General features: G+C 52.1%; 5 protein-coding genes across 5 annotated transcripts; 3 read left to right on the top strand and 2 right to left on the bottom strand.

Annotated features, from left to right (window-relative positions):
• Positions 1-1,024: 1,024 nt before the first annotated feature.
• Positions 1,025-1,390, bottom strand: CTRU02_207250 (uncharacterized protein; the record flags this gene model as incomplete). The annotated part of the gene is made up of 3 exons (XM_036719362.1): positions 1,025-1,168; positions 1,240-1,299; positions 1,364-1,390. 3 exons carry the CDS (start codon positions 1,388-1,390, stop codon positions 1,025-1,027), a joined length of 231 nt encoding a protein of 76 aa, XP_036589069.1.
• Positions 1,391-3,930: 2,540 nt separating this feature from the next.
• CTRU02_207249 (cytochrome c oxidase-assembly factor cox16) lies at positions 3,931-4,429 on the top strand (the record flags this gene model as incomplete). The annotated part of the gene is made up of 2 exons (XM_036719363.1): positions 3,931-4,197; positions 4,346-4,429. 2 exons carry the CDS (start codon positions 3,931-3,933, stop codon positions 4,427-4,429), a joined length of 351 nt encoding a protein of 116 aa, XP_036589070.1.
• A 7,843-nt stretch (positions 4,430-12,272) lies between these two features.
• Positions 12,273-13,079, top strand: CTRU02_207248 (uncharacterized protein; the record flags this gene model as incomplete). Its single annotated transcript, XM_036719364.1, has 1 exon — positions 12,273-13,079. One exon carries the CDS (start codon positions 12,273-12,275, stop codon positions 13,077-13,079), a length of 807 nt encoding a protein of 268 aa, XP_036589071.1.
• A 4,968-nt stretch (positions 13,080-18,047) lies between these two features.
• Positions 18,048-19,334, bottom strand: CTRU02_207247 (FAD dependent oxidoreductase superfamily; the record flags this gene model as incomplete). The annotated part of the gene is made up of 2 exons (XM_036719366.1): positions 18,048-18,813; positions 18,877-19,334. 2 exons carry the CDS (start codon positions 19,332-19,334, stop codon positions 18,048-18,050), a joined length of 1,224 nt encoding a protein of 407 aa, XP_036589072.1.
• Positions 19,335-19,632: 298 nt separating this feature from the next.
• CTRU02_207246 (short-chain dehydrogenase) lies at positions 19,633-20,543 on the top strand (the record flags this gene model as incomplete). The annotated part of the gene is made up of 4 exons (XM_036719365.1): positions 19,633-19,818; positions 19,872-20,033; positions 20,087-20,457; positions 20,507-20,543. The coding sequence occupies 4 exons, from the start codon at positions 19,633-19,635 to the stop codon at positions 20,541-20,543; spliced, it is 756 nt and encodes a 251-aa protein (XP_036589073.1).
• Positions 20,544-21,544: the final 1,001 nt, after the last annotated feature.

Below are 21,544 nucleotides of genomic sequence, written 5' to 3'. Positions count from 1 at the left end.
TCTTTTCAAACGAGCGGGCTTGCTGAGGCGTGGGTGGTTTGGTGTTGATTTCACGCGCAGATTTGAAGTGAGTTAGTTGCTCTGATTCTGTTTGTTTCGGGACGAATGTACTTGTTGCCTTTTATGAATTTCTAGAACTACGGGGGAGGAAAAAAAGAGTAGACTGTCCGGTGCTGAATCCGTGTATCCGAGCTGCATAATATGGACAAACACATTTCATGAGCCGGATATACACTTGGAGTTGACAGCTTTCACGCAGCACACCGAGATCACTTTTACACTTGCCAGAGTCATACAACGGAGTAAATCCCTCCAAGCTACCCACGTTTAAGCTCAACAACCTGATTCAAGCTCCGCGAGGTAGTCCGTAAAAGTCAGGCACAAAAAAAAAGCGACTCAGACGCAGAAACTGATGCAGAGCTCAGACTCGGACATTGCACAGCCTCGGGTGGGGGGGGGGGGGGGGGGGGGCTCACGGATGAACGACACAATGGCATCATCATCATCGACCTTTCCATCACACCCGGGTCTCAGAAAGCGATGTTTGGAACATTACTTGATTGATGATGAAGAAAGAGTGAAAGAAAAAATCTTTTTTTGCTTGCCGTCTAGTTTTCCGTCCATGTACACACATGTGATGACATGTGGCTAAATCTCCGTACTTTGATTGATGGAGGGGAAGGACACTGGGCCCCCGAATGATGGAACAAATACATGGACCATTTCTTTCTCGCCGTCGTGGGGTCCTAAATTTAGGGTTTTTTTTTTTTTTTTTTTTTTTTTGGTCTTTTTTCCTTCGTTTTTATGTCGTTGCCTCCATCTTTTTTGAACGCCTGTGTCGAGGACAGATCCGCCCAAAACCCCATCTGATGTCATATTTCACATCGCGATCCATTCTTGCGCCGATTCATCGCTTTCCCGCTTCGCTTCGCTTTCTAGTCTTCCTTCTTGTCTTTTCCGTTCATCAATTAAAAAAAAAAAAGATAAAATAATTGTTTTCATAAATGGTCGGCGGTTTCCGTTTTCAGTTCTTCACCCTCGAATCCCGGGCCGGGCGACTGGCCCGCTCAACCCGGCGATCGCCATGGGCCGACCGGGGGCTGGCCGATCCCCATCGCTCAGCTTCGGAGAGCAGTCCCTCCTTGATGGCGGCGCCGCGTTTTGATGCCTGTCGTAGTTAGTGACAGAACCACAAGTTAAAAAAAAAAAAAAATCATGTGAGCGGGCTTGAAAGCATACTGCGCAGAGGTGACACCTGTCGCCGAAGCGGGGAACGGTGTTGTGGCAATGGATAGAGCCCTGCAAAGACGTCACGTGAGTTAAAGACCAGGACAAAGGCGTGGGGAGGGGGGGGATGTCTCACGTAATAGTTGGAGCAGTAATAACCCATGGTGAGAATTATTGAAGTAGAGAGGTATTTCGGATGAAAGAAGTGGTCGGGTGGACGTCGATGAGTGCGAACGTGAAATAGAAGCCGAGTCAAATCTTGAAACTCAAGAGAGATATGGACCAGCCGAGGGAGAGGAGGACGAGAAGCAGGAGGAGGAGCAGAGAAGATGGTGGATGGAGTAAAATCTCTTTTCTTTTTCTTTCGATGTTCGCGGGAAAAGGGAAGGGAAAGGGAAAAAAATTATGTCAAAGAAACGCCAAGTCGCTTTGAGCGGAGAGGTTGAGGAACAGGACCTTTCGAGACACTTATACCATTGACACACACACACACACACACACACACACAACCTTGGATCACCCCAACGCCACGACCGCCCAGACACGGTACTGGAGAAAGAGTCCATTAATAAACGCGCTCACCCATTCTTTGGGTCCTCCGGTAAAGCTTCCTTGCGGCAGCACAGTAACAGAGACTACTGCCACTTGGCTCGCTTTGCGTCGTCCGCGTCAACGAAACGAAACAAGCCTCGGAGACCGTGACACCTGTCCAGGGCTACCCCTTTCACAACATCTCCCAGTCGGCTTATGGCCCGACAAGCAAGGCTAAGCCTAAAAATCATCCGACGAAGACGGAGACGGAGGGGAGGGGGGAGAGCCTCTCTCTCTCCCTGCTGCGTAGGGCGAGGCGAACGCATATTGATACTGTGTGGTCCAAGACGAAGGACGATGGGGTGGGAAAGCTCGGTAGCTTGTTACACAGGGAGGGGAGGGGATGGTGTTAAGGTCTAGGTGCTCAATTTGCGGGCCCCAGTACCACATTAAGCTGTATCCGTAAGAAGTGCTGCTGGGCGATGAGCGGGGGCAGTGGTCAGTGCTTTCACCCGGCACGGCTCCCAGCTTGCCGGGAACCCAGCGTGTGCCCCTGGCGACGTCCTCTTGGGCCTTTGCTGGTTGCCCTGGATAAGCTGCCGGTGCTCCCGTCTGAGCGGGATAGCAACTAACTGCTTTGTAGTAGTACAGTAGCTTTCCGTAAGCCGTAGTAACCTTTTTTTTTTTTTTTTTCTCTTTTTTTCTTTTCCCATCCTCCCCTGTGGACCTTGTCATTGCTTGGCTGGGGCGGCGACTCGCGGCGTTTTGGACAACAGTGTGTTTGCTCAAGAAGGGAAATAACAAACACCAGACGGAGGTGGTTTGCCAAGACATGAGGCGTACCAAGGATGGGGACGTTTTGCGGGGAACATCGCTGGGGCGTGGACGTTGTGGCCCTGTAGCGACTGGACAGGGCAAACTATGGGAGAAGGGCGTTCCTCGGCTTTGTGCCAGGTTTCAGATGAGAACGAGGTTTAAAAAGGCTGCAGCATACTGAGTACGGGAACCCAAAGTACGGACGGAGTGGCTGAGGCGTATACGTGTTGCGGTACATTGGACTGTTGCAGGCATCCGGGCTACATCCAGGTACGTAAGACTTGTGCTGCTATTTGTGGTGTTTATCTGCTGGCTTTGATCAAGTTCGTGGGGATGGGGAGGGTGAGAGGGAGGATTCCGGTTGTTGGAGATTGATGGAGACGGGGGACCCTCTGCCCCGGGGGACGATTTATGCGGATCGATCGGTCGAGACCGTTCGGAGGTTTTTCCACGTCAGCGATCGAGGCGAAAAAAAAGGATACTATGCGACGAGAGGAGGCAATATGCCAAATTTTGTTGGGTAGAGAAAGGAGGCTTCAAACTCTGGCAGCCTTCTTCTATGCACGGTGGCTCTAGACACTTGTGTTGAGATGCCAGGCTCCGTCATTGTTCATTCATGCTGCACTAAACCAAATGGCCAAGGTCATCATTTCTGCTGGAAACGGGTTTTCCAGGCATAGATGTGTTGAGTGAGGTAAGTATGTATGTATACTTGGCCCTGACTAACGTAAACCGTATCAATGTATGTATTGCCGGACAGACGGGGGGGGCCCGGTACGGCGGATGGCGACGGCTTAGAATGATTTTTTCAGGTGAGAGATACGTCAAAATACGGCTCTCTTGGTGTCAATAGTAGGTTTTTGCGGCGTCAAGGTGTGTCAAGTTGGATGGACCTTGACTGACTGGGTGCTTTTTGGGTCTTGTTTTCCCAAGGTGCCAAAGTAGCGGCGATTAGATAAGACGGTGCCTTGCTATGTGGCGCGATAGACTTCAACACTGTGCGGCACGTGCACATACTACGTACTATGCAGTAGTAAGCTAGTAGTAGAGTATTATAGTGGGGGCCTTGGGGGGACCTGAGCTCAAACTTTCCTGGGAGCTCTGGGAGAAATTGCCAGAGTTCCGGGTCTGGTTCGACTTTTGTCGTCTCTTGGTCAAGATCAGACCATTCCGTGCTTCACCAAGAGCTTGCCGCCGCATCCTACCCCCCACCCCTCGCCGAGTTGAATCGAATGGGTAGCTCTCTTGCGACGAGTTAGATTCAGTCTGCTTCCCATTACTACACGTGCATTTCAACGAATTGCTATACCCACCAAGAAAGAAAACCTCAAACCACCCCTTTGACCGTCGTCAAAAATGGCCGTCTTCGACAGCAAAAAGTTCAAGTCGGCCGCCGACACAAACACATTCGCCGCCAGATACAGGGCAATGATGGCCAAGCGTCCATTTCTGCTCTTCGGTCTTCCCTTCGTCACCGTCATGATCGCCGGCTCATTCGTCCTGACGCCCGCAACGGCCATCCGCTACGAGAAACACGACAGACGTGTGCGCCAGGTCACGAGAGACGAGGAGCTCAACATGCGGCGGTCGGCACGCAAGGTGGACATGAAGGAGGAGTACTACGTAAGTTGTCTTTTTTTTTTTTTTTTTTTTTTTCCTTGTTTCTATTTTCCTACCCTCAGGCAAATTGCAGCCCAAGGGAGCCGCGAGAAAGATGGGAATGACGCAGGAGAAAGCAAGGAGACTGACTTTTTTTTCTTCCGTTGGGCAGCGTCTTGCGGCCAAGGACATCGACAATTGGGAGCAGAAGCGTGTCAAGCGATTCAAGGGCGAACATGACGGCATCATCGAGTAGCGGACAATCAATCGTGATTGTATCTCAAATCTCGATCGATTGACGCGTCGTGGACCACATGATGACTCTATTCCTTCGAACCATGAACAATCGAGATGAGGAAAGAAAAAAAGAGATGAGAAGATTCAGACGCGCCGGGTGAGGAGCACCCATTGTTTGTTTTCTTCGTCCTCGTCTTGCGGTCAACAACTTTTTTTTTTTGTCTTTTCTCGTCCGCATCGTGACTGCTTCATTCACTGCCTACTCCGTTCCAGTTGATGACGAACCGAACTCGAGAAAAGGCGGCAACGTGCGCCTGTTGGGAGTCAGAGTTACCGCTTGGCGCAAAAGGACTGCACATCTCAATTTCGGGAGCAGCCGGATTGGCATCATTCGAAGGCAGAGTGAGGAAAAACCAAATCAACCAACTCCAAGCCGTCGAGCAACGCAGGGTTCACTTTGCAATTGCATTGCAAACTTGACGTCACTTCCGAGCCTGATGTCCATCATTATCCGGCAGGTCTCGTGGAGAGGTCACAGCTTCACGCCATGGACGGGAGGTATGCGCGCATGATGTCTGTCTCCCTACCCCTATTTTTGAAGGGTCCAGTTGAGCGCCCGTTGTTTGGAGATAAGCGAGGGAAGGGAAAGCCTTTCGCCTCGGCGCTTGATACGCGGGATGACGTTCAACGCGGTCAATCTGGGGTCGACCGGATTGTGACCTGCTACACCGAGGGGGGGCGTTGAAACATGGTGTCTTGATGAGCAGTTCTATCAAGACACACGCCTTGTACGTGGTGGGAGAAGTACAGGAAACGGGCAGAGGACGAAAGTCGACTCGGGCGTCGACGACGACACGGGGTCCGGAACAATCTCGAGCAGACAAGGTGTTCCCCGTGTTCCGAGCTCCCTTGGAAGAGCCCGCCTGACGACGCGCGACACGCTCACCACGCGGGATGAAAATTCCTCACGGGGGCTGACCGGCTTCTAATGTCAATGTCAACATATTGTCCAAACATAGCAGCTACTCGACGGCCAACAAGAAAGGTCTCAGCCTTCAACATTTTGAATCATCAACGTTCTTCGGCATATCTACAAGTGAACCAGTGAACCTCGTGCGCAACCTAGGCGCTTAGCTTTAATGACCTGATGGAAGCCATGACCATTGCCGTTGGCGTGTGTATGTATCCGTGGGGTTGAAATTCGTTTGTGAATCTGTGAATGCTTGGCAATCGAGAGTTGAAGCCCCTCCCACCTAGAGGATGATCGCTGTGTGAAATAGATTGAATCTCGATCGAAGCGACTGATTTTCCCTTGATATCCGACAAGGCGAAAAAGCCAAACGTCTTCCTTGCCAGAGACATCAGCCCAGTCGTACCTGTCATATCCCCGTTGTACAAGCGGCCGTTTGTTTCAACGCCTGTCGCTGCGCTCATCGGTCGATCATGGCATGAACTTGCAAGCACCCATTGGGGAGATACACCCGCGAGCCACTTGGCTTCCTCAGCGCAAACAAGTGGCGAATGACACCACAGGAGTGTGTCGATTATTCACAAGGGAACACACGTACCCAAAAAAGTTGGCTTGGGCTTGATACGAAAAATAAGGGGCCACCTCCAAGTCTCTCTGAGACGGGGTGACGCGGGCAGATCCATGGTTTTTTGTTGGTGTGTCGATCGGGATCATCGGGGGCATGCCGTCACCCGCACCCGCAGCGAGTTTGACCAAGAGAGCCCGGCAGCGTGGCTCTGAATGGGGCGTGCATGTATGGGGATTTGCGTGAATGGTGGATGTCGCTACATTTGATTGGACCCGAGACGGGCATCATAGGTGTTCGTGTTGGCTTACGTTAAATCGTCTTGACAGCTTTTATTTGGTCCGCTCGGTTGTTTGATGATGCGAGTATTTGAATGTGTGTGTGTGGCTCGTGTTCATGGCTTTATCCCATCGGAAGACGGTCAAATCCTCTCGGTATCCTAGTATGGGAGCCGCGGACCGGTGGCAATACCCGTTTGGCTGATGGGACGGGAGAAGAGAGAAAGGAAGCCGCGGCAGTGCATGGACACTAATACCGACACCATCCTCCCGCGATGACGAAATGCGCGTTTCTGGATGACTATTCGTTGCGTGGTCCGGCTTATGCGAGGCTGTTACTTTTCGGTGTGGTTGCGCTAGGCAGTTTGTCACTTACACCGGCCGCGCCTCGTCAGCCTCGAACGAGTTGGTCTATTTCTGGCGGGGGATGAAAGGAAGCTACGAGATGTAGTCAGCGGGATCCGCTGGAGAAGTTTCTGTCTCGATCCGCCCGCTTGGTGCGATCAAGGGCCGAGTTGAGGGCGGAGTTTCTTCATATCCCTTCCAACGTCTTCGATTCACCAGTGACTCTGCGGTCTAGGCATCACCGAGTGGGGTTCCCAGGTCGTCGACCGGCTGCAACGGCTGACAAAGTTGACTTGCAGAGAGCCTCCTGGAAAGAAACAGACGGGCGGGGAAAAAATGCGAGGGAGACGTGAGCATCGTACGGCGAAGGAGGGGAAATATCAGGCTAGAAGAAGGAGAGGGTGTGGATGATGAGACTGGATGGCAGCATCACGATCCAATGAGACCCCAAAACTCTCCGTATCATGTGTTCCCCCTTTCCAACGGCTTCTTCAACAACTGCAGCGGAGCATCGCATCGCATCGCGCAAGCGCAAGCGCAAGCGTGACGGGCCCCTGGATTCTCGAGGAAGTTTTGTCCCGAGAGAGGATGCCGGATATCTTGGAGATCGAGATGCAAGGTGCGCTGGGGCCTCGCTGGTGGGGGTGTGTATGTGCGCGTAGGTGGTGTGCGTTTCGTTCTTTCTTTGATTACTCGACTATTGAGTGTAGGTCTGCAGAGAACATTATCAGCATCATCGGCTGGGATGCCGTGTGGTTTCTTTTCGGGGGGCTTGGAAGATTCTGGTGTGGCGGTTTAGTTCGGCCAATCGCAGTAGCCAGATGACTTGTATCTAGCTCTCCCCGCCAGGGATGATGATGAACAATGCGATGGATGATAAGACGCAGTAGTGGACGGTGGGGATAGCTGAAAAGTTGTGGGGAGCAGGAGAAATGCGGCGGTCCAGATGGATGGGATTGGGTAATGTAGGTGTGTATCTGCACTGCAGGTCCTTGGGGAAATCCTACCGAAGCGGACAGGTTCTTTGCAGGAAAAAAGACAAGGAACCCAGTGGGGAACCGAACCAGGGGGGAGTGTGATTTCCAACAATAGAAGGCTGTAGGAGCGAGAGATGAGGGGAACAAAACCCATCTTAGGAAGCCGAGAACAGCTAACTCATGCAGTGGTAGTAGTGGTGCTGTGTGGTGGTGCGGGGGAACATGCCTTTGCCCTACGGGTCTTTATGGAGGTATTAGTGATTGATTGCATACAGAATATGCGATGGCAGCGGGTGCCCGAGAGCTGACGTTCATTATGCAGGCTTGAGGCTTCTGCTTCTCGCCCTGTAACTACAAGTTTACCGCTGTCACGACGCGAACGGGCTGCTCTGACCGGTTCTCTGGGATTCTTCGACGGAACAATTACACGGGGGGTTGTTAGTGCTTTACCGTTGATCAGTTTATCGTACCTTGGTTAGAGGGAACAAAAAGCCACGAGAAGGATAACGGTACATGGCATCCCGTAGGCTCAACCACTGTGTACTAGGTAGTAGCCCGCCTTTCCCGCTGCGTGGCCCTTCTGCAGGAACAGTTACCAGCCTGCCATTAACAGCCTAGCTCAGGGCCAACATTTTGATCGTGCCATGCCATGCCAGGAAACCTAACCATCCCGCGGCGACCGATGGTACGAACTGCAAAAAAGAAGGTGAGCTGTAAAGTTTGAATCATCAGTTGATGTACGGAGAACACAATCCCAGCCAGAGTGTCTTGCGGGTAACGTAAAAAGAGGTTTCCCATACATGGCTGATGGCTTAGGCCTGGGCCAACCCCTCACATCCCGCAGCAGGCCAATCCTGAAGAGGCTGAGACGACATGTCCATTCCTTTCGAATTACGGCCCCCAACGGCCTCCCAGCAGCTGCGGCAGTGGCTTTTCTCCTCTCCTGCTATTTTCATCTCTCACACACAGTCTCTCTCCTCTCCTCTCCTCTCCATCCTTCCCCTCTTCCCTTCGGCTAGCCGCTACATGGCGTTTTTCCTAGACAGGATTGACAGGGCACCTACTCAGGTGGGCTGGCTCTGGAAGGTCGGCAGGCGGCATCAGCAGACTAGAGGAGAGACAGGTGTGCAGTTGTTCCTCAGCTAGGGAGATGGAAGACAAGAAAGAGAAGGAGAGAGAGAGAGTTTGAGCTCGAGCTGAAGGGGTCCAAAAAGTGCCCCTGTCTCTCTCGTCTGATTTTTGCTTCTTTGAAGGGTGAAGGGGACCTGCGGTGTACGCACAGTCATTTGATCTTCGCTTGGGAAGCCCTGAGAGGATGGAAATGTGGAGGGATTGGCGAACGAGGAGGCAAACTCCTTTTTACAGGCAAATCCTCCGCATCAGGCGCACAAGCGAAGGAGATCAAGGGTCGTTCATAGGCGATCATGAACAGGGCCACGCACTGATCAGCCACACCATCTTATCTTTCCAAGTATGCAAGCACGCAAGCAAGCAAGCAAAGCAAAGCAAAGCAAAGTAGAGCAGACAAGAAACCCAGGGAGAGAGAGGGGAGCAATTTGGCGGAAGAGTTGGAACACGGTCTAGATCAGTCGTGGCCAACCAGAGGCTGTCAAACAACTGTTGTAAATGTCTCCCTCCTTATTGTGGCAGCATGGCGGGCTCCTTCAATGTATGAGAATGAGTGGTGAAGGCGAAAGACGACGAGAGCCACAACCCACCACACCTCAATCTGGCCCGTGTCTGGGATATCGCGATTGAGCTGGTTAATTGGCTACGTGCCCTTTCCGGCAAGACCGAAGGACATGGACAGATGTGTTACCAAGACACACGCTACGGAGGGGGAAAAGCCGGTATACACCGCCAAAGACACGCGGAACCGTCATGACAAGACGACGCAGCCACTCCACCGCCGGCAGCCAAGTGCGGTGAGAGTACCTTGAGTACGTAGTAAGGTCAAAGTAATTTTCCAGGTATGTCCAAGTCACTTTGGATTGTCGTCAGACTTGTATCCGCGACGACGACGTCGACGACGGAAAAGGCGAGGACTCTTAATCGCGATCAGCGGCCACTACGTAGGGTGATGTGAAGAAGGTTGAAACACACAGCTCCCGCAGCTTTGTGGAACGCATCTGAAGCTGTAGCGTGCCGTGTTTTGAGCTGGGATTCGCCGACTTCTTTAATCCTGTAACTGAATTGAATGACGAGCAGCACTCGCTCGGGAACCCGTTAAAAAGAGTGGACAGCAATGAGATGTGCATGTCCATATGTTGTTTGTGGACAGACTTATGCTTGTTCAGACGACGACGACCGGATGACGTATGTACGGAGTCTACCCGCCAACGTATGCCCTGTCCGACCATCCCGGCGTGGCCATTCAGGCCGTTTGGGCGGTCGCAATGCCTGTGCTTGATGTGTGTGTGCGAGGAAGAAATGAGTAAGAGATCCAATTAGGCACTAATCGATATGCCAATCCTTTGGCGATCTGGTAGGGTACGTAAGGTACGTATGATATGATACATAGCGAACTTGGAAAATATCCATGTACTTGGACTAGTACGTAGGATAGGTAGCCAAGTAGGGACCCCAGATGCCTCGGTACGTACCGATTTTCGGTTGGCGGCGCCTCTTCCAGGTTGAGGAAACAACGGATGAGAGTGGAGTGCGGAATTAGGAAAGCGGTTGGCAGCTTGTAGCCTACAGGATGGCGACACTGCGCTGAACTTCAGTAAAGGAAGGGGAAACGTCAGGCCTTCCAGGGTGAGCCACCCCCAATCCCAGGCGAACCAGGAAAGAGAGCTGCCCAAGCCTCAGGGAGCATGTTCGCTACGGAAGACACTGCCTGGCTGGATCCTGGTCCTTGTCTTTCAATAGGTCGTCAGCCCAGTTCAACCAACCGCCAATCCTCTTTCCCGGCAATGACTTTTGTCTCTCTCACTTTCACTTTTTTTTTTTTTTTTTCTTTCTCTCCGTCTCTCGCTTCGTGAGACTCCATTTTTACTCCCATCTTGACTTTTTGGTGAAATTGGGACTTTCAACTGAACTCAAATGAAACTCACATACGGAGGACTCACTCACTTTCACTCTTGTGGCTCATCTTTTTTTGCATCATTTCTTATTCCTCCATTCCGTCTCTCCATATGAGAGAGCCGTGAACGAGGGAGCGAGAGAACCACAGACAACACGAAGCCGCGCTAGTGTCGCCTCGCCCGAAAGGAAATGCGAATTTGACATGCTTCTTCCACCGTCGGGGGTTGTGGGATGGCGTATCCGAGCTGCGCCAGCATAGCCATTTTTTTTTTTTCTTTCTTTCTGTGTGTTACTATTACAAGTGGAATTGGAATGACGAACCTTTGCTTATTCCACCTCCTTCATTGTTCCCGGCCCTAACGCGTCGGGTACACTAAACACTACGGCAGGTGAATGGGATCCATGATTGCGAATGGTCATCGTCACCTTTCTGTATAGTCTTTCTTCAACTGAGCGAGGGGGTAGAGATTTGAATTCCGAGCCGCGCCTTGGTGGTAAGCAATAGCACAAACCGCGCCGGCTAGGCATGCAACGGCGTCTTCTCACCATCTGGTTTCTGCATCGAATCGAAGCTGATGCCATCTCTCTCTCTCTCTCTCTCTACTCCTCTCCCCTGCATCGAATCAACCCGATCATGTCCATCTCATTCTGGCTTCATCTACACGCACCGTCGACGCAGACTGCGGATACGTATACCACCCTCCATCTAACCTTGCCCCCATCGGCATGTGTCTGATCCTGTTGTTTGGTCATTTGCGCCCCTCCCTATCTCTGTTCATAGTCATCAGGCCTCACCACCCATGAGATTCCTCAATTCCTCGGGTCTTTCATGAGGAGCCCAGAACCTGCAAGGCACCATCCACATTCCTCAAGGCGCTGCGTTTTGACGCACGCTCTTACCGAGATGTTCTTCCCCCCTCCATCCTCCACTCCCCACACCCTTGACCGCTGCTAGGCTAGGCTAGGTACCTTTCTCTCTGCCTGGTACGTAGTCACGTAGTGTGGCTCACACCTTTTCACTAGCTTCCCCTGCCTGTCTTCGTCTATCCTTCTTTCAGCCCCGATCGTCAGGGACCTTGGCCCGCGTGCTCTGCCAGTCCACCTTCTGCGGTGTGCGTGTGTGATTCCATGTCTCTCCATTACTGTTTCCTGCTCGCCGCTCCGCTGCGGGTTGCTCATCCTATCCCCACGCTTGGCAGGCAGATGCAAGAGTGGCTCCCCTCTCCCCCAAAAGCCTGGTTTCGGCCTTTCATCGAGTTTTATAATAAGACCATGCCTGCTTCACTTCCCTACCTCGTATGCCCTGTCCCGGTCCCTCTCTCTCTCTCTATCAACCACAACTCCCGGCCCGTGTCCCACACAAACCACACTCCTTGACCACTTTAAACTATTACATGCCTGTGTGGTAACTCTGTGGTAATATATCATATCCCGTACGGCTTTTTAGTCCTACAAGCCTTACTTCTCCATCCTTTCTTCACCACAAAAAGGGTTTTTCTTTCCCTTACATCACGATATATAATCGTGTCCCGATAATCCGGATCACCAACAGCCGGATATATACGACATCAGGAAAGGATCCTACATCCATATATAAACATAGTCACACCCGCACTACTGCCAACGACACCTGGCTAATCATCACCTCAACGGGACTTCTACCCTATTACACACACCACACACATCAAATAACATCACACATGCCTCTCACAATGTTGGGAGCGGCACCATGGGCCCACGGCCACGGCCACCACTCCATGTCACCATCATCAAAAAAGTGCAAACGCCATCCCGAAGCCCTGCACACCCGCAAGCCCTCTCTCAGCAACTCCGTCTCCAGCAATGACTCTTCGTCAACACAATCAACCGGATCATCGGGCACCGTCCGTCACAGCCGCGTGCTCGACTTTGACCCGTTGTCGCTACACCCGACCTTCCAACCGCCACCTGGCAGACTTTTCGAGAGGCCCATAATCCACAACTCCCAGGCCATCGAGGACGACGTTATCGACTCTTACTTTTCCTCCCAGGAAGCTCTTGCCGAGCAGCAGACCAAGGCTTCTTTCGCCGCCGCCGCACCTGACATGCCGGCTCCGCCCGTCGACTCTCCCCGGACTCCCATCCAGCAAACCGAACGCTCCAGGGAGCACGCAGCGGAAGGCGACGACTACTTTCTTTTCAAGGTGCAACAGCACATCGCCGCGACCCGTCCGCAGCTGCCACGGTCTCATTGGTCAGAGTCTACGATACAGACTCTCGACATGGAGTTTCCAGATGACGACGAAGAAGGCGATGCGGGGAGTGAGGGAAGCATTGTCGACGAGGAGAGGCCAGTACGGGAATCGCAGTGGCAAAACTTTTCGTACAAGCGCAACACGCCACCCAAGAGACCACAGATGAAGTCACTGGACAGCGTCGAGGACTTTATCAAGCGCGGAGGCTGGAAGAGACGCGGTATCGTCTTTGAGCAAGACGGAACCCGGCAAGCTGGAAGCAGCTTGTTCTAAGCAACATCTACACCATCAACACCTACAACACCTACAACATGATACGATCATTCACCAAGACTTTTCTACCAAGTCACTCACTTTATTTCATTCGACTCTTTGGTACTTCGAAAGCGGAGGAAAGAAAAACGGCAGGAAACGGTCTCACGGTTTCCATCATTCCTTTTTTATAACGGCTTTACGATACAACACACTTAGCGGGCGTCCCTTATTATTTTTTGGCTTTTCCTTTTGTATAGCAAGCCTTGAATTTGAATTCCCTCTTCCGGACTATTTTTCACTTGGACTTCTTTTACACACTAAGATTTGGTTGGGGTGTAAGACTACTACGAATTTTACCGGGGCCAACGGATCTTGGGGGGGTCTGGGTCTGGAGGGGAGTTCATCGTGATTACGTCATTTTTGGGTATATACAACAAAAGGGGATCCTTTTAACGCACGGGCAACTGTCAACCGGGGGGGTGTGAACAAGAGAAGGGACGGAGGTGGCACGAGCCACTCATCATATAACAACCATCTTCATATTGTAATTTTATTCAGTCACAAAAAAAAAACTGGCAGAATTATCAAAATCATTTCTTGCTTTACAAGCTCAAAGTTTATCTCGCTACCGTGTAATTGTGAACCGCGGAGTGCGAATGTCCTCATGTCCGCGGATCTTTTGGTATGATGCAACATGAGCCGGACCGGGCCAAGACATGCAGACCAGGGAACCTTTACCGGGAGAGAGAGAGAGAGAGTTACACTCACACTCAAATGTCATTGCCATTACCACATCATGAGTCTCTTTTCGTCTCAATGCCGAACCGGCCGGCGAGCATATCCCGTTCAGAAGGGTAACCCTCACCCGGAAGAAGGCAAGTGGGATCTGCGGAGGAACGGGTAGAGAGGCTTAGTGTAGTAGTGGTGGTTTTGGCACGTTTAACTGAGCGAGCGATGGGAGTATCCCTGTAATCGTCGGGCACAGATTTGTTTTACATCGTCCCATGTCGACCGTTCGACTACTACCTAACTAGTGTATGTAATATTTTACGTTTTTTTGCCCACCGCCCATCACACTCTCCTTCTTTTTTTGCAGTCCCATGACCGCCGCCTTACGTCTGTCGCACACCGCGTTACCTTTCAACCAACCAGATCGTACCCCCTTGCGTTAGCCGCAATGTAAGGTACCAAAACCGCACGGGCTGCACTTTGAAAATGTAGTAGTAATTATGTAGCGAGAAATGGTATGTAAGTAAGCACTTCGTATACTGGGGTCATTTTGTTGTCTCTAGCGCGTGACCCGCTGGGATGGGTGATGGGCTAAGCACCCCACCGCTCCGGGTCCGAAGGGGGCTCCCTGGAGGACAACGGGTGATGTGATTGTTTTCTCGTTGGTTTTTTTCGTGAAGTGACTAAGTAAAATTGGCAGATTGTCATCATCTCATCTCCGGCGGAAACCCTCTTCACCGTTCGGCGAACAGCGATTACCCGCCGAGGGAAGAGAAAAAAAAAAAAAAAAGAAAAAAGACGTGACCCCGCTGAATATGCTCATAGCCCGGAAACGTTTTTCTTAGAATTCCCGTTGCTTAGTATGCTCACTCACCAAAAGGGCCGACTTGTATTTTTTTTTTTTCCCCTTCCCTTTTCTTTCTCTTGCTCTTACTATAGCCGTATCCCAGCCGACTTGTTGGTCCGCGCAGTGTAAAAAAACCCATCCCAACGGAAATAACCCGACCAGGAAAACCCTCCCACATGCTGAGCCATGGGAACAGACCAAAAAATGCCGGCCAAGCCCGCAAGATGTGCCTGGCTTCCGTCGCCAATTGGTTTGTGACCTCGCAGGCGATCCACCACGCTACCGGCCGGCGCGGAATTCGTAGCGTTCGTGCGTAGTTTGTGAGTGAGCGTGAACGTGGTACCTATCCTATCCTATCCCTAGCCATCTTACCGCTACTACGTACGACATCCGTACATTACGAAGAAAATAGCGGCTCGGCCTCATCTTCGCACTTTTTCTCGTCTTGGATCTCCAGCTATAACTTACACCTGCTAAGCCATTACAAGTGGGACATTCGGGATGGAGGCCGTGATAAGCCAACGTCCACGTGAGACGTTCCGGAGGTCGTATCGAAGTAAATCATACCTCGGCGGGGGGTATCTTGGATACGACGCTGCGGATGCGCTGGAGGCTCAAACTCGCATTCGCTGCGACATTTTGTCCTTTTTTAATCGTGTGTGTCTCTACGTTTCGTGTCCGTCGTGGCTGAGGCCCCCCCCCCCAAGTTCAACCTTTGTAAACCTTCAAACTCTGTACCTGAAGGACGGATACTACGTAGACCGGATAGAGCTAGCGCACGGGACCAGGGGTCCTAAAAGAGTCAAAGCTCCCCTGGGAAAGCAGCAGCAATAAACGTTTTCCTCCAACGTACTCTGGGATGGAAATGATTAATCGTGCATGTGACGATATCCGAATTTGGTGCATGCGACAGCGAAGCTAAGCTGTATTGTTCTGTAGTTCCATAGTTTACCTTTCGATAACAGCCACACCCTGGCAAAAATGGCTCGTCCAAAGTCGGAGACTGTCAAAAATGTCAGTGTCAGTGTCTTCCTGACGACAAGATGGGATCTTTATCTCCGAGACACTGCTAACCCATTCGTTAGTTTGCGCGGCAATTGCGCCACGCAGTCAACCCCGACAGGACACACATCAGGACACACATCAGAGAAACCGTTTGCACTTGTTTCCTAGGCCAGTTTACCCCCTCGCCTCAGAAGAGACTCAGAAGAGGGGAAACATCGCGTAGTGGACGGAGGACAGATCTCGCCAGACGCGGATAATCGACAGGGCACGGCCGTTTGAGGCGTTTTCTTCTTCTCTCTCTCCCCCTCTCCCCCTCAAGAGACGATCTGCCAGTCCTGACTCTGTCTACCCGCCTACTCGGTGCATCTTGCCGTGGGGTGTGTGTGAGAAAAGTGACAGTCAGACAGATCGGTGCCTTGCATTAGGTGGGTGTAACGAGCAAACTGGATCGCGATGCGACCATCAATGGACCGATTAAACGGGGGGGGGGACCTGAGCGGTGGTCCAGTGGAGGACGTCTTTGGTGATCTACACTTCAAACCAAGGCCATGTAATTGCTCGAGACGAGACGATGGAGTTTTTTTTTTTTTTTGGTGTATCACGCGGAGTATCACGACCGACCACCCACCCCATAAAGATGACTTCATCTCTTGTTGCAGCATACCGGGAACGGGCCCCCTTCCTTTCCCGCCTTGCAACCACCACGAGGTAGCCAAGCAAACCCGGCATGGAATGATGGGGTCGTTACCTGACAATGACATTAACGGAGGAGACCTCATGATTCGTGACCGCTTCTCTTGGGGCGGCAGCGCTGGCCCGTGCTTGGGAGGTGGATGTGAGCATCATTGACGGGTGTTGGCTGCCGTCTTTTCCAGCAGACGAACCCATCACCCTGTGACAAGAGAGAGAATGGAGTTGTCATGGGTTACGAGGTTTTTTTCTGGTCTGGGTAGTTTGAACCCTGAAAAGGGATGAGACTTCTGTCTGAGGCTGAGCGTGCTTGACCTGTGGCAAATTGGATTTCTGGAAACGTGAAGCGAAGAAGCAATGATGGGGTCGACAAGCTCAATCTACATCACCATTCGTAGTGGTTCGTCAGATGTGGATAGCTCGCTCGCCCTGCTCTCGTGAAAGGGAAAAAAAAAAAAAAAAAAAAGATTGAGGCTGGCGTTACGTTGCCCGGACAAGATTTGCGTGCAGGGGAGGGGGGAGGGATACGGGATTGGGGGCCAGTCAGGGAGAGAAAAGGACCCCCCGTTAGCTGAGCCAAACTATCGGTTTCACCGACAGGCATCCTCCATCTCATCTTCCTTTTCCCTTTCCCATTTAAATCCCTGGGCACGATTGGCGTACCTGAGAGGCGGGTTTTACGATGGGGGGCGGACGAAAAAACTCGGGTTGACGATTTGCGAGCCCAAGGTTGCAAGGGGGGAGAGAAAAGATGGAATAATAACGGAGATAACAAAATGCAAAGACAAGAACAAAGAAGGCAAAAAAAAGCAACCATCATCTCGTTTCTCGGTAGAGATGCTCCGTTCGCAGAACCCAACCAACAGGCTTTCGTCAGCCCGACCATGACGGGGGACCTTGAAATGCTCCCGGGACGCGGCACATCCGCCCAGCTCGCGAGCAATGTCCGAAATTGTTCGAGGTAGGGGGCCTGACAATTCCCCAGTAATTAAGCTACTATGTCCTCGCGCGCCATCTTTTTTTATTTCGTGAGTGCCCGGTTGGTGTTGGGAAAAACTCTTGGTTCCCTCTTTTCGGGTTCGTTGTAATCTTCCTTCTTCTTCTCTACTAGCTTCTCCAGTTCATCCCATGATCCCTCCCCCCCTGGTCCATTAGTTCGGTGGGTGGGTAATACGCACTTTGCTCCATTACTCTCAGCATGGGCGGCTATTTCTGGGTAATTGTCTGCAGGATTTTTACCAGAAGTAGATGTTAATACCGGAGCCAAGGTCCGGTTGAACATTTCCAAGGAAGCAAAAAGAAGAAGAAGAAACGAAATTCGTCTTCAGTCAGCTCTGATGTCTCCATAGTCTTTTGGATCCGTCATTGCGTTTCGGACGTTGGAGACAGAGTACCCTTCCGGCCCGGGGACTGGTCAGTCGGTTATTCTGCACACCATCCTTCGCGGTGGCGCTAGCGCGGCGGCCCATCTGCCACAAGCGCGCCACCGCCATCATGGGCCAGTCGTCGTAGGTTCATGCGTGCGGCGGCGGATGTGGGTGGGAGCGCTGATCGGTATGTCGGCAAACCCATTGGCTTGGTTCAGTTGAAGTCATAGATGATGCGAGGGAAAAGAGGGAGGGAGACAATGTTATGCGGGATTGAAGATTCTGCACGTTTATGTGGGTGGTTACAGGGTTGTTGCTACATGTACTTGCACGCCTGCCGTGTCTGGTTCACGTAAGTGCGAGCCGAGATATGTCGGCGCTCAGCTTCCGCCCCTGTATCATCTCCGCCATCACCTTTCCCGTCCCGAGACTCAGGCTGATGCCCCAGGGCCCGTGTCCGGCCGCGACAAACACGCCGCCTTCGGCCCCGGCGCGCGTCGAGACTCCACTTCCGAGCCGGGAATCCGGAATGCGGGAGAGGATTGGTGCTCCGGACGTCGTGACGGGCCGGAAACATAGCCCCTGCCGGACAACTTCTAACTCGTCTTTATTCACGTTAATGATCCGCTCCGCCGTCTGCTTCAGCTGGGCTATCGCGGCCGCCGAGATGGGCGTTTGTCCTGGGAGGGACGGCAGAGTGAGCCCGGGGGAGTTGACGCCGGCGAGATAGACGTGTCCGCCTACGCGTGAAAAGAGTTCGGGTGAGAAGCCGTCGCCGTCGGTGCTGAAGATGGCGTGACAGCCTGTTTGCTTCGTGTCTTTGCCCGGGGGCTTAACGACGAGCGAGTGCCCTGCGAGACTGCTGATGGGCAGCTCGATGGATGCGCCGGGGAAGAGCTGGGAGAAGACGCGGGGCGACCAGGCACCCGCGGCGATGACGAGACGGGTGCAGGGCACGTCGGTCTCGGTGGAAGAGTTGGTCTCACCAATTCGCACCCTCGAGAGCTCGCCCCTGAGGTCATTGCCGACGGAGAGCGCGGTGGCCGGGTGGTGGAGGTGCACGCCTTGCGACTTGCAGCTCTCGAGGAGAAAGTTGCAGAGACGGAGAGGATCCCTGGTGATGCAGCCGTGTCAGGTCTCATGGTCTGAAAGAGCGCCGTGGAACGTGGTTACGCACACTTGGCCTGTGGTATCTGAATCTCCAATCACTTGTACATCATCGCCCGCCGCACGTCGCAGCCATGAAGGGCCATTCCCAGGCGATTCGACGGCTTCGACGACCTCTGCGCGGCTGCCACCCTGGCTCAGCCATTTATCATCGCCCTTTTTCGCCTTTTTGATGGGTGCCGCCGAGTGACTGTATGTTGTGCTGGCAGACCACCCCCAATTCTCTCTCCCGTTATGCTCCTCCGCGAGTTTCGTATGCTCATCGAAGCTTAATGCTCCAAGGGAAGCGGACTTGGGCGAGAACCAGTCCCGCGCCAGAAACCCCCCTGCGTATCCCGAAGCTGAGGCGAAGAGCTCCTGTGAGGGTTCAACAAGATGAATTGTCGACCCGGGCTGATGATCTGCAAGATAATGAGCGATTGAAAGGCCTATAATACCTGAACCCAGGATGACCGTTGTGCTGCTCATGGTGAAACGTAGGCGCAGAGTTGGGGACCTTGAACAATGACGTTATCGTCGATAGCTCAAGGTATCTTTTGAGGACCCCGCCATGCTGATAAGATAAGGACTCTGTTCCAGCTGGCCCCCCGCTCCACCACACAGAGCAGAGAGCGGGACATTGCATCGAATGGCGCAAGCTTTCCGCTCCATTCGGCGCAAGGTCTTTTTTTTTTCGTTTTCATCTTGTTCCGTTTACCTCTTTCAGCTTCCCTAAGCAGACCCCGTGCATTGACTTATTTTCAGTGTAAAACACACACACACCACAATGGCTTCCAAAGTGATCATCGTCACCGGCGCCAGCCGTGGTATCGGCCTGGCTATTGCTCAGTACCTGTTGAAGGACTCCCACAAGGTTGTCTTGGCGGCCAGGTCCAAGGACCAGTTGGAGGCACTCAAGAAGGAGCATCCTGGACAGGTCGAGTACGTTGCAGGTGACTTGGGGGATCTTCAGGTACGGGTTTTCCCAACAATGGCTGGGTTGAGTTTCATGGCTGACAGCTGCAGACCATTCCCAAGATTGCCGAGGCCGCTGTCAAGGCTTTTGGCAAGATTGACGGCATCGTAATCAACCACGGCGTGCTTGAGCCCGTCACTCGTCTGGAGCATTCTTCAATTGAGGAGTGGAAGAGGGCATACGACATCAACGTTTTCAGCGGGCTTGCATTGGTAGGTCAAATTTTGAGAAATTGTATCAATTGATATCTCTAACTGCTAGAAAGGTGCAATCTTCCTTGACAGAGCTGCGCAAGTCCACGGGCTGCGTTCTCTGGGTTTCTTCAGGTGCTGCCACTGGCGCATACACCGCTTGGGGAGCCTACGGCACCTCCAAGGCTGCCATGAACCACCTCTCCGCCCACTTGGCCGTTGAGGAGCCCGATATTACGAGCATTGCCATCAGCCCTGGCCGCGTCGACACGGCCATGCAAAAGGTCATCCGCGACACCGGCAAGGATCACATGGCCGACAAGGATCACTCTTCATTCGTGTCCGCCTTTGACAAGGGCGAGCTTTTCAAGCCCGAGCAGCCTGGCAACGTCATGGCGCGGTTCGTGGTGAAGCCCGAGCATGACCTGTCCGGCAAGTTCATCAAGTACGTTGTAATGTCCTTTCGGAAACACACAGGAGCTAACTTATTGCAGATGGCAAGCTGGAGAGCTTGCAGCGTACCAAGAGTAGGTAGAATGTTCACTAAAAGTCCTATGTTAGCCAACTGCTAGAGCTAGTGAGAGCAAATAGAAAACATTTTAGACATGATGCCTCAGTCGAAAGATGAAAAGCTCTTATTTGTTTCCACATAATTTATTCAGGATTAGCATGGAATAAGTTTCATCATCATCGGCAGCCTTCCGAAGAAGAAAAGTAAAAAAGTGAAAAATTTGCGCCTACCTTGAACAAAAGAGCTGTGGTGTGGGTTGTAAGCAGCAAGACTAGCTAGTCCTGGTTCACCATACTGCAACAATATCCACATTAGTACCCCATCCGCGCACTTGACAGCTGAAAAGATTGCGTTGCAAAGCAGTTGCTCAGGGTTATCATTTCTCCGTCTTGGAAAATCGGTATTTGATAGTACTTTATTTTGGACATCATCGCAGCTGCGAGGGGGACACAAAACAGAGAGTAGACGAGCGAAGCAGTTGAGTAGCTTACATTTTGCGTCTATAAGAATCTTGTTAGCTTCCGATGCTCCAACCAAGAAAGCAAAAAGTAAAGCTGAAGGTGACAAGTCAGAGAAGTCCGTTTGGCTTGGACGGTCATTCACCACTGTGTGAGGGGAGTTATTCCTCGTAAGTTTGGGGCGACAACAGAGCTCATCAGGTTGATGGGGGATATGAAAAAAAGAGTGTAAACCTACCAGAAATACTGCAGACAAGCCGCAGAGACGCCAGCAACTCGATCAATAGAGCGCATGGTGATATTTGTCTCTGCGGTTGAGTGATGCAAAAGGAAAGAAATTTGAAGCTGCCGTCAAAAGTTCGACTTTTAAGGGACGAAAAAATTTGGAGTGATTGGAGAATGTGGTCCGTGCGAACGGGACATCGGAAGCTCCTTTCACCGAGCGCCGTTTAACTGGTGGGCCAGATTAAGGAAAGAGAAAAAAAAAGAGGCAGCTTCAGCTTAGGCTGCCTGCCCCTGGGGCTCGTGCTTGGCCTCCTGCCGCGGGGCGGTTCAAATGCACT

This window comes from Colletotrichum truncatum, assembly GCF_014235925.2.
Source record: "Colletotrichum truncatum strain CMES1059 chromosome Unknown Contig_0004, whole genome shotgun sequence".
Taxonomy (NCBI): Eukaryota; Fungi; Ascomycota; class Sordariomycetes; order Glomerellales; family Glomerellaceae; genus Colletotrichum; species Colletotrichum truncatum.
This window is presented reverse-complemented; position numbering and strand designations above follow the sequence as displayed.